Consider the following 17,102-nt stretch of genomic DNA (forward strand, 5'->3'; position numbering starts at 1 on the left):
ACCAAGGCCTCCAGCCACTGCAAATGAACTCCAGATGCTCTTGCCACCTTGCACATCTGGCTTATGTGGGTACTGAGGAATAGAGCTTTGAACCAGGGTTCTTAGGCTTCACAGGCAAGAGCTTAACCACTAAGCCATCTGTCCGGCCCAGATATTATTTATTGAAAAAGTCTACAACATTAGTTTCTAAATTTGCAAATAGGATATTAAAAACCACAATGGACAGTTTTTAGGTTACCTCAATATTAGTACATTGGGATTAAAATTTAGGTTTTTAACTTATTTTTTATTTATTTATTTTGGTTTTTCAAGGTACGGCCTCACTTTAGCCCAGGCTGACCTGGAATTCACTATGTAGTCACAGCAATTATGAGAAAGAGAGAGATATGTACGCACACAGCAGGGCCTCTAGCTACTGCAAGTGAACTCCAAATACATGTCCCACCTTGTGCATCTGGCTTTATGTAGGTATTGGGGAATCAAGCCTGGGTCCTTAGGTTTTGCGAGCAAGTGTCTTAACTGCTGAGCCATCTCTCTAGCCCAGAGCTTCTGTTTTGATTTAAAGGAAAGATGTCTTAGGTGTGTCAGCATTCCTTATCACTGAAAAATTATAATTTCTGATTTTGCTTTTTGTGTGTATGTGTGTGTGTATGACTTTTAACCTCCTACAAGTATAGCACAGTAGTCTGTGTTTTTCAGCTGTATTTGGATCTGTGTTTTGATACACCTTTTATTTTTCTCATTTACAGGGAATTGATTTTCATATGGAGTAAACTACAGCTTAAATCCAACCCTTCAAAACAGGATTTTGTAGACCAATGTTACCAGCTTTTAAGAACAGCAACTAATGTGAGAGTCATATTTCCTTTCATGAAAATCATTAAAGATGAGGTAAATAGCATATTTATCTATTGAATTTTAAATATCCAATAAATTTAAATGACAGTTCACTGAAATCTGAATACTCTGCAAATTTATTTGGTTCTGTAATTTTTATACAAGGAGAGCTTTTTTGTTGTTGTTGTTCATTTTTATTTATTTATTTGAGAGTGACAGAGAAAGAGGCAGATAGAGAGAGAGAAAAAAATGGGCACGCCAGGGCCTCCAGCCAGTGGAAACGAACTCCAGATGTGTGTGCCCCCTTGTGCATCTGGCTAATGTGGGTCTTGGGAATCAAGCCTCAAACTGGGATCCTTAGGTGTCACAGGCAAGCGCTTAACCGCTAAGCCATTTCTCCAGCCCAAGGAGAGCTTTTAATGCCACATTGTTCATGTATCACATCCTCCTCCCACAGCACCAAACTTCCAACATGGTACAAAAGGGTATACTATCGCAAAGGAGACTGCCTTTACTTTCACGTCATTCTTAATCCATGAACCCCTCTTGGCTTTCTTTTTTTGTGGCCTGCCACTCTTTGTTTATCTGTGGGCCAGATGTAGGCTAAGAGCCCTCCATCAGGACTAGCAACAATCAAATAATATAAATGATGTTGCTGTGTTAGGCAGACTGTATGTCTTGAGTCAATAGTCCCTGTGTTTAGCCTGTGAAAAGACCCAGACGTCCGATTTAAAATCTCTTCTTGTCTCCATCTCTTCTGCATATCTGAATATAATGTTCTTTTGGTAATCTTTTGGAATTTCAGGATAACAGGATTCATTAATTTTTGTTTTTATATATATTTTAAATATATTTTATTTATTTGTTTGAGAGAGAGAGAGAGAATGGGCGCGCCAGGGCCTCCAGCCACTGCAAATGAACTCCAGACGCATGTGCCTCCTTGCGCATCTGGCTGATGTGGGTCATGGAGAATCGAACTGGGATCTGTTGGCTTTGCAGGCAAATACCTTAACTGCTAAGCCATCCCTATATTTGTTTTTACATATTTTTTAAAAGAATACTTTTACTTTATCAAGTCTTGTGTGTCATATGTGAAACATTGTTTCTGTGACTGTTCTGTTTTAAACAACCTACACAGAAGTTGACCCTTTGAGAAAAAAAAAGGGTATACTAAGCCAGGTGTGATAGCGCACACCTTTAATCCCAGCACTGAGAGGCATAGGTAGGAGGGTTGCCATGAGTTCAAGGCCACCCTGAGACTACAGAGTGAATTCCAGGTCACCCTGAACTAGAGGGATATCCTACCTTGCAAAACCAAAAAAAAAAAGCAAAGGGTATATTAAGAAAAATAATTGAAATAGAAAAAAAATCTTGATCTATTTTGCTTAAGATTTTATATAGGAATAATTTTTCTATATGAAACTGTTCATTTTCTTATGACTAACATTAGAACTGTAATTACTTTGTAAATAAACTTTATATGTATCTCTAGGTAGTATTTGCATTCAGTACCCATTTTAGCTTCAGTAAATTGACTTTTTTTGAGCCTTCAAAGAATGGGGCTCAAATATTTTATTTATTTATTTATTTAAGAGAGGGACAGAGACAGAAGAAGAAGCAGAGAGAAAGAGAGAATGGGCACAATAGGGCCTCTAGCCACTGCAAACCAATTCCAGAGGAATGTGGCCCCTTGTGCATCTGACTTATGTGGGTCCTGGTGAATTGAATCAGGGTCCCTTAAGCTTAACAGCAAGCACCTTAACTGCTAAGCCATTTCTCCAGCCCTTTAATTGACTTTTTTTTTTGTGGGGTTCTTTCAAATATATAAGGTGATATCAGTTAAATAGTTATCTCAGTATTTGAGAGAGGGAAAGATAAAGAGACGAATATATAAAGAGAATGAACGCGCCAGGGCCTCCAGCCACTGCAAACAAATTCAGCAGATGTGCTACCTGTGCAGATGGCATATGTGTGCACTAGGCAATCAAACCTGGGTCTTCACAGGTACGCACCTTAACTGCTAAGCCACCTCTCCAGCCCTTTTCTTGTACGTTTTTGCATGTATCACATTCATTGTCTAATCACTCATTACTTGTATAATCACACATCATCATATTCCCATGATATGAATAGGAGCACTGTGTCCAAGAATTTTTTGTTTCTAATTCATTCTGTTACTTGCATTCATAGCATTCTTACTAAATAGAGAACTATGGTATAGAGGTATAGAATACTTACTAACATTTGATATACATCAGAATAATTTGTAAAACTTTATTTTTTAAAATATTTATTTATTTATTTGAGAGAAAGGGGGAGAGAATGGATGCACCAGGGCCTCCTGCCTCTGCAAATGAACTCCAGATGCATGTACCCCCTTGTGAATCTCTTACGTGGGTCCTGGAGAATTGAACTGGGATTCTTTGGCTTTGCAAACAAATGCCTTAACAGCTAAGCCATCTCTGTAGCCCTAATGAAGACTTCAGAGATGAAATAAGTATTAAAAACAAGTTTAATAGCTTTCACTCTACCAAAATCACTTTCATTTCATGTGCCTCAGTACTGTGAAAATGTGTGGTTACAATATTGCTTAGGATATATTACAGATGACCTAAAGGGCTTCCAGCTGGGTTCTAAATGATAGATGTTCTAATTTATAGAGCACGTTTTATTTTCTTGTCTTTTACAATTCTCCAGTGGTATTAGTAGGACAACAGTAATGTGGTCAAGTGGATTTGAAGGCCAATGAGACATCCCTGAGATCCTAAAGAGATAAACACTTCACTAAATGTTGTCTCTTCAGTCAAAAAATACCCAAGGATTTTAGATATGGAAAAAAAATAGTATGTTCCCTTTTTGATGATCTTAAAATTTTTAACCTTGCACATCTAAGTATATTATAGTTTTAAAAGTTAGAATAGGAGATATAGATAGAACTTAGGGGAAATCAAGATATAAGGAATTGTGTTTTGAACCAGTGTGTTTCATATTTATTATACCCAAGAAATCTAGGTGGGAAAAATGTTTAAAATTACATATAAAGCCAGGTGTGGTGGCACATGCCTTTAATCCCAGCACTTAGGAGGCAAAAGTTGGAGGATCACTGTGAGTTCGAGGCCATCCTAAGATTACACAGTGAATTCCAGGTCAGCCTGGACTAGAGTGAAACCCTACCTTGAAAAACAACAACAACAACAACAAAAAGATAAATAAAGTTACATATAAATTAATCCTTCTGCCAAAGAATGTGAGAATGGCACCTAAAGTGAATCTAGATTTGTAAGAAAACTTGTATGTGGTGTGATGTGTGTATAGTGCTTGTACTTGTGAGTGCAGGTTTGCATGCCATGGACAGGCCAGAGGACATCGGGTGCATATTTTAATAGGAATATTTTCCTTTTTCCAGGTTGAAGAAGAAGGCTTGCAAATTTGTGTTGAAATATGTGGTTGTGCTCTGCAACTGGACCTTCATAATGATCCTAAAACAAAATGTCTGATTTACAAAACAATTGCACATTTTCTGCCAAATGATTTAGAAATTCTCAGGATTTGTGCACTCTCGGTCTTTTTTCTTGAGCGTTCCTTAGAAGCTTACCATACTGTTGAGGAGCTTTACAAACGGCCAGATGAAGAATACAATGAAGGCATCAGTAGTGTTCAAAATCGGGTTCGTTTTGAGTTACTTCCAATTTTGAAAAAGGGATTGTTTTTTGATCCTGAATTTTGGAACTTTGTAATGATTAAAAAAAACTGTGTGGCATTACTGAGTGATAAATCAGCAGTAAAATTTCTAAACGAGAATACACTGGAAAATTCTACAGTTAATCGAAAGACAGTGAAACGGCAAAGTTTAGATGAAGGTCTTGATGCTCGCCCAGGTCACAACACTAAAGAGACTGAGCCCGAGAGGTCTAGGGTGCACCCTAAAGGTCCTGTTAATACAAAGAAAAACTTTACTGGTCTTAATACTTCCAAAGTAGATCACAATGTCCCCAGGCACCGGTGCATGTTATGTAACAAAGAATTCCTTGGTGGTCACATTGTAAGGCATGCCCAGGCTCATCAGAAGAAAGGCAGTTTTTCATGTGTCATATGTGGTAGAAAATTTAGAAACAGAGGACTTATGCAGAAGCATTTAAAGAATCATGTTAAGAAGATACAGAGACAGCAGATTGCTACAGTACGTCAGGATAGTCAGGAAATCATTGCTTTGGAAGACAGAAAATGTTCCAGTTCTTCCATTTCACTTATAAATGGGAATTCTGGTAATAAGGATTTAGAAACAGAGACACTGACTGCTTCCAGTGATGGAAACAAAGAAGCTATCCCTGAGCACATGGATAAATTGGTTGAAATTCCTGCTGGTATACCAGAGGATGCTGTTCCAAACATTACTGAAAATGGCATACCTGATGCTTCTTTAAATAATGTCTTCAAACCTTTACCTCAGTGTGTAGATGACTATGAGGAGGAAGAAAATGAAGAAGGTGATTATGAGGTCGATTATGACCTGAATCAAGAAGGCTCAGTGCTTCATAAAATCAATGGAACTGTGTGCCATCCAAAAGATGTGTATGCGACAGATCAAGAAGGAAACTTCAAGTGCCCTGCTCTTGGCTGTGTCAGGATATTTAAAAGAATTGGATTTCTAAATATACATGCAAGGACTGTACATCCAACTGATTTAAATGTGAGACAAACAGTTATGAAGTGGAGTAAAGGAAAATGCAAATTTTGCCAAAGGCAGTTTGAAGATTCTCAGCATTTCATAGATCACCTTAATAGACATAGTTACCCCAATGTATACTTCTGTTTGCATTTTAATTGCAACGAGTCCTTTAAGCTGCCATTCCAGCTTGCCCAACATACAAAAAGTCATAGGGTATTTCAAGCTCAGTGTAGTTTTCCAGAATGCCACGAGCTTTTTCAAGATCTCCCTCTGTTGTATGAGCATGAAGCCCAGCACTACTTAAGTAAAACACCAGAGTCATCTGCACAACCAAGTGAAGCAATTCTTCTGGATGTTTGCGCAGACTCAAATCCTAATCACCAGGAAGTTAACTCATCTAGCAGTGAGAAACAAACGATGAATCTACCAGTTTCTACTAGCAAGTCAAGGAAAGATTCTACAGAACCAAAGACATGTATAGAAACTATGGAAAAGAAAACAGACAGTTTAGTTCAGAATGGAAATGACCATTCAAGTATAAGCTTGATAGACCAAAAGATGCCTGACACAGAGCCAAATAGCTACCGCAAGAGTGGTTTAGTCAATGGACACAGTGAGATAGAGCAGATACCTTTAGCTTCCTCAGATCCTGCTCTGAAAACTGATACAAACAGCATCAGAACAGAAAATGGTTCTATTTTACCCAGTGTTGTCCCACAAGAACACAATGTCCTGCCAATATCTCAGGCATCATCCAAACCAAATCATACAAGTGAACAAACTTCATATGGCTTAATTTTAACAAAGCCTTATGTCAGACCATTGCCTCCTAGTTACCTTGATGAACGGTACCTTAGTATGCCAAAACGCAGAAAATTTCTGTCTGATAAAGTAGATGCCTGTTCTGATCAAGATAACATTTATAAAAAACCAGCAAAAAGATTAAGATGTGGTAAATGCCTGACCACCTACTGTAATGCAGAAGCACTTGAGGCTCACCTTGCACAAAAGAAATGTCAGACACTCTTTGGATTTGATTCAGATGACGAAAGTAAGTCCTTTATATTCTGAATAGAAATACCTGTTAAAGTAGAAAAGTACCATAAATATGGCTATGTTTTTATGAAATTAAAAACGTCTTGGGCTGGAGGGATGACTTAGCAGTTAAGGTGTTGGCCTGCAAAGGCAAAGGACCCAGGTTCGATTCCCCAGGACCTATGTTAGCCAGATGCACAAGGGAGCACATGTGTCTGGAGTTTGTTTGCAGTAGCTAGAGGCCATGGTGTGCCCATTCTCCCCCTTCGCGCCCCCCCCCCCCCCGCTTTTGCTCTGTGTCCTTCTTTCTCTGTCAAACAAATAAATAAAATACTTTAAAAAAAAAATCTTGATGGGGGCTGGAGAGTTGGCTTAGTGGTTAAGGTGCTTGTCTGTGAAGCCTAGGAACTCATGTTCAAATCTCCAGGACCTGTGTAGCCAGACACAAGTGCTCAATGTCACACATGCACCACAAGGGGGTGTATGTGTCTGGAGCTCCTTTGCAGCAGGCTGAAGGTCCTGGTGTGTCCATTCTCCAACCACCCCCAAAATATTAAATTAAAAAAAAAAATCTTGCCAGACATGGTGGCACATTCTTTTAGTCCCAGTACTTGGAAGGCTGAGGTAGAAGGATTGCTGTGAGTTCGAAGCCACCAGGTCAGTCTGGGCTAGAGCGAGACCTTACCTTGAACACGCCCCCCCCCCCCCAAAAAAAAAGATCTGCATAAGGCTGGTAAAGCATGACTCTGACTCCACACATCATTTTCTTTAATTCACAGCTACTGTTGGGTGACCAAATAATATTAATATTCATGTTTTATATATTAGACAAACTTAATCAGTATTTCACATTAGGCTGTGGATATGTGGAAGCTGGAACCCAAGCACAGTTTTCTCTCACTGGTCCTACATTTTCTACTATTCAAAGACTTCTTTTTTTTTTTTTTTTTTTTTTTTGAGGTAGGGTCTCACTCTGGCTCAGGCTGACCTGGAATTCACTATGTAGTCTCAGGATGGCCTTGAACTCTTGGTGATCCTCCTACCTCTGCCTCCCGAGTGCTGGGATTAAAGGTGTGCGCCACCACGCCCGGCTTCAAAGACTTCTTTATTCCAAGTTTCATATAATAGAAAATTTAAAAAGAAACTGTTATAGAAATTTTTTCATGTGCATGCCAAAATGCAGACCAGGAAAGACTCAGTCTTTGTCAAAAATAGAAGTTAAATAATTGAAAAACAAAAGGAACAAAACAATGTTTGCTTTTTTATGAATATCAGTATCCTTTGAGAGAAGGTATAAACAGAAACCCACCTAAGAATTTCAGTGGAACATCTATAAATGAAATTATTTGTTTTATTTTACAGGTGCCTGATAAAAGTGTCTCAGAAAGACCTGTTGATCAAGCAGTAGTGTGAAAAAAGCACTACAAGAAGATGCATCATCAGTTTGCTATTTCCTTGATGGCCTTAATTTTAGAGTGGTCTCGGATTACTAAAGATAAAGACAAAGCACATTTTCGGGAATGAACTTGCAGAGATGTGCTGGCTTAGACTCCAAAAGGGTTATTACAAAACTCCCAAAGTACCAGTTATCCAAGAAACCACATTTTTTTAAAATAAGTTTCTGGTGATAAATAGCAGCATGTCCAGTTTTGCCTGTGTGAAAACATGCTCGGGCAGCTGTCAGAAATGACAACCAGCTATGGCCTTACTGAAAGGGAAAAGCTAACCCATTATAAAATAGGAGGTGGAAGGGGAGCTGGTTTACAATAAACACTAAAGCATACTGAAAATGGGATTTATTTTCTTGTCATGCATAATCAGATCATGTCCTTCTTTCTGGTCAAATGTGTTTTAAGGAACCATTGCTCTTTCATTTGTGATATAATTTAGAAGCTGATACATAGAAATAAAGCTTGATCTGTCACCATGTTATCTATTAAAGGTTGTAACTTCTTTTCAGATGATTAGAGAGGTCATAGTTCAGTGAATGGCATGCCAACATTGAAAATTACAACTGCTTTGCTAATAAGCTCTTGATAGCACCTTCAACTTAACACTTTCATAAAGCAAGTCTATATATTTAAAAGGCAGCAGTGTTAAATAGAAAGTAGTGTCAGTAACTTTGGGAGCCATGTAGGAATCTAAGACCAATACTGGCTATGTAGTTGAAGGAAAACACTGAATTGCAAATTCTTCAATGTGAATAATGGTAAAAGCACACTGGGATATTTCTATTTGTATATAGTGTGAGGACATTTGCTGGTTGATTCACAGTAAGGTCCTTTGGGCACTAGTGTGAGTTATCTAAGTACAGTCCTGTGAAAACAATTGGCTTAAAAGTATGTCAGCTAAGAATCAGGTTGAGAGTTCATTTTATTCAGTTAGGAGAGTTAATTCCAATGTAAGCCATACTACTCATGTATTTTATTCATTAGTGATGAATCTGGTCCAAATAGTAATTTTTATATTTAAGGAAGTATTTATGCCAAAATTTGCACAGCAGGAACATAATAAGAGATATATTAATTTCTTATTTTCCTTGTAATCAGTAATTTTCCTAAGGAAGATTTTTAACTTATTAAATTATTAAAACAATAAATGTTTTACAAATATTCTTTTAAAGTATATTCTGGATGTTTCCCACCTGTCTTATTATTGAAATGAAGATGCTAAAAGGACACCTTCACCTAATAATTGTTCATTAATTCAAAGTGGGATAAAATAAAAAGCACAAAGGCAAATTATTTTAAAAGAATGTCAATCAAATATTCCAGTAATTCCAAATGATAGTTTTGTTAGAAGCAGATAATCTCATCAGACTTCTACTATTATAAATTGTAGGATCATTGGAGCTTCTTGAATGCAGTTAGGAGAATGGGACATTTCCAGGGTGGCATCCAGATTTTTTGAAATTATGATTTCCATATCATGCTGTATCAGATGATCTAAAAATAGTCCCAACTTTATTATTAATCATGGGCATTCAGTACTATGCAATGATGGTCATAAGTCCATTCCAATCACATCTAAGTTTGTTTGTGTTTTGTTATGTAGCCTACATTAGGCTGTGAAATTTACATGTAGATAATAAGTACAACTCATAATCAGGTTTTCAAATCCTCTTAAGGTCAACGCTAACAGAGTGTTTTCCATACTTCCTGATACTAAAAGTGTAATAATGGACTTTTATTTCAGTTCATTTTAAAAGTTCATCTTGTAATAAAAAAAGTATATTTGGAAACTGGCTCGTTCGACAGTGACTTTTTTTGAACAATACTTTCTGCTTTTGTATGTTTTCCACAGCATCATCTTACCATATGTTAATTTTTTACAAGTTGTAGCCACTGACAAGTCTTAAGTTCACAGTATTACATTTTCATGAATTTTGAAGTTTATGCTAGAATGTTTTAAACATATTACACCTGTTATTTGTCACTAAGCTTAATTTGAGGTTTTTATCTCTACTTTTGTGTTGCCATGAGAAAATTTTCTGAAACATCAAATCGGTTTATATTTAATGAAATCAAGTAATGTCATATAAAATTCTATTTGACCACATTCTAACCTCTTTATTTATCTACTCCAATAAGGATTATTGAAAGAGTGTGTATATTTTATTATGCCTGTCTTTTAAAATATAAGCCTATGTCATGTTGCTTTTTTAGGTGTTTAAATTACACATTTAGGGATTCAGAAGAAAGGAAGCTTTCTTCTTACACAACCTTTTCCTTTTTACTTCTTTTCTACTTCTATTTTGAGGATACATGGACCAAGTTTAAAGTCTTACTTTCTAAATTAAAAAAATTCCTTCAAAAAATGAAATACTAAATTTCTGCTATGTGTCAGTGAGGTCAAGAAAAAAAGCAAATCTGAATTTTTGCTGCTTAGACATAGAAGACAGAAAAGTGGAATCTCTGTGGACAAGGACACTGGTACTTTGGGCTCTAGCCATACTCATTTTTTAAAAAACCATCAATTATGAATAATTTATATTATTGAACTTGTGATTCTTTTCAAATCACTGAAGGTTCAGCTGTGCTTTCATGTTTGGTTTAGTAACTATTGTATGAATGAAAAACTTAAAAGGGATGATAGTGTTTATTTTCTAATTTATTTGGTACTGTAAAACACCTTTTCAGAATGAGTAAATGCTGCATATGCATTTTGGAATTGTTCATATGTGAAAGATAATACAGATTCAGCAAGAAAGGAAATTTGTGCTTCCTTGTTGAATATTAAATTATTTTATTGTGCATTTTATAAAAGTACAAATTACAACTGAGCCATTGAACTGCAATAAATCAACAATAGTGTCTCATTTCAGAAAATTTTTGTATTGTACATAGATTTGTTCAATAAAACATTGTCCTTGTTGGTAATGCAAGTGTTCAATTTTATGTAGTACACTGATTTAAGAAATAGTTCATCCCAGTTAAGAGAGAAAATGAAGTTTGTATGTCTCCCAAAAGAATAGACAATGTTGTTATCATTATCAGTTTATTAGATGATTTTTCTTAAATACAAGAGAAAAATTTTTAAAGTAGACTTCTAGACATTTTCACCGATACCAAAGGCAGAAATAGTTGATACATGTTAGCATGGCTGTGTACTCTGCACTTCCGTTCCTGGGGCACAGCAGTGTCAGCATGACCGAGTCTCCACATTTCCTGTTCTTGTACAGTAACTGAGTTTCATTGTGACTGAGTACTCCACACCTCATATAGGTAAAAGAAAAACCAGAATTGACCAGAAACAGACAGTTGCAATTCTTCAAATAAACTTCATGTGAAATTTAAAAGACTGAAGTCACTTAAAAATATTAGGATTGGGGTGGAGAGATGGCTTAGCGGTTAAGCGCTTGCCTGTGAAGCCTAAGGACCCCAGTTCGAGGCTCGATGCTCCAGGACCCACATTAGCCAGATGCACAAGGGGGCACAGGCGTCTGGAGTTTCTTTGCAGTGGCTGGAAACCCTGGCGTGCCCATTCGCTTTATCTACCTCTTTCTCTGTTACTCTCAAGTCAATAAAAATGAAACAAAAAAGGTTTTAAAAAGATTCTTTAAAAAAATATTAGGAAAAGCCCTAGCTAGGACATTCTTGTAGTCTCATTTAGTCTAGAGGGTCAGAGTATGGCGTGAGTTCAGGAGTTTGTACAACAGGGATATCCTCATTTCTTTAAAAAGGGGGCAGGCATCTGGGTGTGGTTCAAAGGTGATGTGCTTATGATACATGAGGCCTAGATTTTGATTATAGAATTAAATTATGAACATAACTGTACCCCCAAATGATGTTTTGGGACATGAGATCTTTTTTGGTTCACTCACAAAGAAAAAACTTGCAAACATGAAAGAGGTTTAAAGGTTCACATGGAGAAAAAAGCAGGTTTATTTGGTTCACAATTCTGGTGCTAGGAAGTCTAAATAGCAGGGTTCCACCCTCTGGTTGCACTAGCATGATGGAAACACAACCAGTGTGCAGAAGAAACATGCCAACAAGAAAGCAAGAGTAAGGAGGATCCAGACTCTTCTAGAAGCTCTCAGGAGCCAACCAAGTCTTTCAAAAACTGCATTATTCCCTCCAAAAAGTGATCCTCTGATGTTGGTGTTTTTTGTTTTTTTTTTTTTTAATTTCCAATTCAACAGGCTTCAATGTTTAATGCTAAATATAAATAGCCATTTATCTTGATCATACTAAATTATGTGCTTACTATCTTAATATATTATGGACTAGGCTTCTTGCACATGAACTTTTGGGGCAAGCTCAAATCATACCTATATTCAAACATTTATAAAACCATACTGTCTTCAAGAATTAATAGACATAACAAGGAGACATTTGGATCATACATCGAGACTAGTCATCCAATATGAAATAAAAAAAGTTTTAAAGTCATTAGTGGATGCTACGATACACGGAAGAAGTGGTTTCTACTTTACTAAGTTACTATATGCCAATTATTTATATATCACTTGTAATTGTTAAAACAATGCAAGGTTAATGGGAACACTGCTTTTTCAACACCTGAGTCATAAAGGTTTAACCAGATTCAGGAAATGCAGAGGTGAGACTGAAAAATCGCATGTGTCCTAACATTCCAGTTAACCTACCATGCAGTTTTCCGTACAAACAGTTTATAAAGGGATATGTCAAGTAGAACCAGCCTTGCCTGAGGAACAGTGATTTCAGGGTCAGGTTGAGGTCTAGTTCACAGACCTGGTCCATCAGCAGCAAGTTAGCATTGCCCAGAAACTTGGTGAGAATGCTATGTAATGGATGAAAGACCAATTGAACACATTGCTGCGATGAACATCCAAAGCAGAGTTTATGGGAGGAAAGTTAAGTTTACAGATCCAGGAGAAGTTCCATTAGTGGTAGAAGCAGCAGCTTCCCTACATCCAAGCAGAGAGGAAAACTGCCACAAGCACAGCACCAGCACCAAAACCAGCACACAAAGCAGCAGCAAGCTGAGCTCAGTGCTCTGCATACCTTTGGCCTGGAGTTCAGATACCCTCTAGAGACACCTCCAGCCAGCAGCTGGAGATAAAACATCTGATTCTACTGGGGACATACCTTCAAACTACCACATAAAGCTTCCAATTTAAGGTTTGAAACCCTACAGCTATAGCAGTACATCACATTTCCCAAGAAGATAAACAAATGCTCCCTAAATTCAGAAACTTTTTACAAAAACTTTCTGGATTTAAAAAAAAAAAAAACAAAAAAAACCTCCATTAGTATTTTAACAACCTCCACCGGGAAATATCTTAGACCTAATACCCCAAACTCCTCTAACCTAGATAATGTATCTTTGTTTAAAATAAAAATACTGGATTTACTTTGGTTTACCTGCACAACATCCAAGTCTTTCACTTTTTACATAAAGTATATAGGACTGGCATGGTAGCGCACGCCTTTAATCCCAACACTCGGGAGGCAGAGGTAGGAAGATTGCCGCGAGTTCGAGGCCACCCTGAGACTCCATAGTGAATCCCAGGTCAAGCCTGGGCTAGAGTAAGATCATCTGATGGATGGATCTGGAAAGGATTATACTAAGTGAGGTAACCCTGGCTCAGGAAGCCAAACATCTCATGTTCTCTCATATGTGGATACTAGCTAGCTACAAATGGTTGGACTTCTGTATGAGTAGGAAGAAAACTCAGTAGCAGAGGCCAGTAAGCTAAAAAGGAGATATAAAGGGAATAGAAAGGGGGGGGCTTAATAGAATAGTATTATATATGTATATGTAGAACAGATTAATGGGGGTGAAAAGGCCTAAGTGAGGTCAGGGGAAGGGAAAGGTAGAGGGAAGGCTAAACAAAATCTGAGAGGATATAAATAAATCATATGGAAACCTACTTTTTTGGACAATGGAACACACAGGATGGTAGTTTTACTGTGAAAACCTAAGTAATTAAGAATGCCACACTGGCCGGGCGTGGTGGCGCATGCCTTTAATCCCAGCATTTGGGAGGCAGAGGTAGGAGGATTGCCGTGAGTTCAAGGCCACCCTGAGACTCCATAGTGAATTCCAGATCAGCCTGGGCTAGAGTGAGACCCTACCTCGAAAAACCAAAAAAAAAAAAAAAAAAGCCACGTTGAGCAAGCATGGTGGCGCTCACCTTAAATCCTACCATCAGGAGGCTGGGGTAGGAGGATCACTGTGAGTTTAAGGCCAGCCTAGGACTATGTAGTGAATTCCAGGTCAGCCTGGGCTAGAGCAAGACCCTACCTGGAAAAAATAACAACAAAAAAGAATGCCACACTGAGCTCAGACTTCTGTAAAAGGTGTCAGCTATTCTTTCAAGTTTATAAGAATTTAAGTTTATTATGGCTATTCAGTCTCAGACTCTAGTCCTATGGAAAATACCTCCTGCCCTTCTCATTGTGCTGTTTTATTTATTTATTTATTTATATTTTATTTTATTTTTTTTTTTTCCTGAGGTAGGGTCTTGCTGTAGCCCAGGCTGGCCTGGAATTCACTACGAAGTCTCAGGATGGCCTCAAACTCATGGTGATCCTATGTCTACCTCTGGAGTGCTGGGATAAAGGTGTGCATCATCATGCCCGGCTATTTGTTTTTATTTTTTTTTAAATAGTTTATTTTTATTAAAAATTTTTATTTTTATGTGTTTATTTGAGAGAGACAGAGTCAGACACAGAGAGAAGGAGGGACAGAGAGAATGGGTGCACCGGGGCCTCCAGCCACTGCAAATGAATTCGAGACACATGTACCATCTTGTGCATCTGGCTTATGTGGGTCCTGGGTAATCGAACCTAGGTCCTTTGGCTTTGCAGGCAAATGCCTTAACTGCTCAGCCATCCCTCCTGCCTCTTGCAATTTATTTTTAAAAATATTTTTACTAATTTATTAGGGAGACTGTGAGCGTGAGTACAGGCACGTCAGGGTGTCCTGCCACTGCAAACAAACTCCAGATTCATGCACCAGTTTGTGCATCTGGGAAATGGAACCCAGGCCATCAGGCTTTGCAAGAAAGTGTCCCGGAGCCAATCTCTCCAGCCCTCAAGATGCTGGTTTTTTGTTTGTGTGCTTGTTTTCCAAGGCAGGGTCTTACTCTAGCCATGCTGACCTGGAATTCACTATGTAGTCTCAAATTCACCTGATCCTCCTACCTCTGCTTCCTGAGTGCTAGGATTAAAGGCATGCACCACCACACCCCGCACAGGCTTTTAATTTTTTTTTTTCACTTTGGCTCCCTTTATAATTAACTCATCACCCTTTTCCTGTCCCACCTAGCTGTGATTTAGCATTTCTTAGGGTATTAGTATTTCTTTAATATTTCTTCCACCAAAAAGTCTGGTCTACTGGTTCCTATTTCCTTATTAAAACCTACTTCACTGCGCTGGAGACATAGCTTAACGATTAAGGTGTTTGCCTGCAAGGCCAAAGGACCCAGATTCAACTCCCTAGGACCCACATAAACCAGACGTACAAGGGGGTGCACACATCTAGAGTTCGTTTGTTGTGGCTGGAGGCCCTGGAACACCCTCTCTCTCTTTCTACCTGCTTGTTTCTGTATCTCTCTCTCTCTCAAAATAAATAAAATTAAAAAGAAAACAACCTACCTCACCCACTGTTCATTGTCTCAGTAAATGGCAACTCTTGTCTAAACCAAATCTTGCAGTCATAACAGACTATGAAATCCTTCACTCTAACTCAAGCCACCATCATCTCACCAGTACTGTAATATGCATTCTTTAGTCTGTTCTCACCCCCAGTGTTCCTGGTTTTCATTTCATTCTTCAGTTTAAACCTTCCAATACTGGGCTGGAGGGACGGCTTAGAGGTTAAGGCACTTGCCTGTGAAGCCTAAGGACTCAGGTTTGATTCCACAATACCCATGTAAGCCAGATGTACATGGTGGCGCATATGTTCGGGTTCGTTTGCAGGGGCTGGTGGCTCTGGCATGCCCATTCTCTCTGTGTGCCTCTTTCTCTCTCAAATAAATAATAAAACATTAAAAAAACTAAAAACAAAAACTCTTCCAATAGCTTCACAATTCATATTTATTCAAAAACGATTTATTACATGCCTACAATGTCCCAGGCTTTGTAACAGGCAATGAAACAAGAACAATCCTTGCTTCACAGAGCTCACCTACACTGGGGTGGGAGGGTGTGGGAGCAGCAAACCCTACACTATACTGTAAATGCTACAGAGAAAAAAACAAGGTGGGTAGAAAATATACAAAGGGTGTTAGTGGTGATTGAACAGAGTGATGTAAGATATCTTCCCTGATAGTGATTTTTTTAAGCAGGAACCTGAATAAAAAGTAAGGAAAATGAGTTATTCTAGATATCTGAAGGATAAAATATCTCAGGCAAAATAGCAAAAACAAAGACTTTAAACTGGGAACCAGCAAAACAAATGGAAAATTCAGATGACAAGGAAACCCTCTGAGACTACTCTGGGATAGGAGACTCAGAAACTTAGAATAATAAAAATTGAAGTCAGAGACCAATGACAAAAAAGAAAAAGAAAGAAAATAAAGCCAGGGATGGTGATGCACACCTTTAATCCCAGCACTCAGGAAGTCAGAAAGTGAGAGGTAGGAAGGTAACTGAGCTTGCGGCCGGCCTGGACTGCAAAGTGAATTCCAGGTCAGCCCGGGCTGGAGTGAGACCCTATTTCTAAAACAACAACAATAAAAGAATATGTGTGATGCCAGCATGAAACCAAGGTGGTTTGACCTGTACTTCTGGCCGACCTGGGTGTCCACAGAGTTAGGTCCTTTTATAAACTAGCATACTGGGGACTCGAACCTGAGTGCTCAGGCTTTGCAGGCAGGCACCTTAACCGCCGAGCCATCCCTGTCCCCCCAGGCTCACTTAGTTGAGAAGCCCGGGCACGGACGCCCAAGCCCTCCTGGCCGGGGGCGGGGCTGCGCGCCCACTGGGCCTCGGCCCGCCCCGGGCACGACGGGAGCTCGCCGCCCCGCGCCCCGCGCCTGGGCGGCGCCGCCTGCGGGCTGAGGCTGCCTGACCGCCTCGGGCCGCTTCCCGCCGCAGGCCGGTGCGGCTCCGTGCCGAGGGGGCAGCCCGGA

General features: G+C 38.8%; 1 protein-coding gene across 2 annotated transcripts in view; it reads left to right on the forward strand.

Moving 5' to 3' along the window:
- Znf654 (zinc finger protein 654) overlaps window positions 1–10,920 on the forward strand; it is a 96,312-nt gene extending 85,392 nt beyond the window's left edge. For both annotated transcript variants that reach the window (XM_045147285.1, XM_012949823.2), the window contains 3 exons: window positions 750–891; window positions 4,244–6,557; window positions 7,904–10,920. In XM_045147285.1, the coding sequence (XP_045003220.1) occupies window positions 750–891; window positions 4,244–6,557; window positions 7,904–7,911 (2,464 nt within the window). In that variant the 3' untranslated portion in view covers window positions 7,912–10,920. The remainder of the gene's footprint in view (window positions 1–749; window positions 892–4,243; window positions 6,558–7,903) is intronic.
- The last annotated feature ends 6,182 nt before the right edge of the window (window positions 10,921–17,102 follow it).

Source organism: Jaculus jaculus, chromosome 4 (genome assembly GCF_020740685.1).
Source record: "Jaculus jaculus isolate mJacJac1 chromosome 4, mJacJac1.mat.Y.cur, whole genome shotgun sequence".
NCBI lineage: Eukaryota > Metazoa > Chordata > Mammalia > Rodentia > Dipodidae > Jaculus > Jaculus jaculus.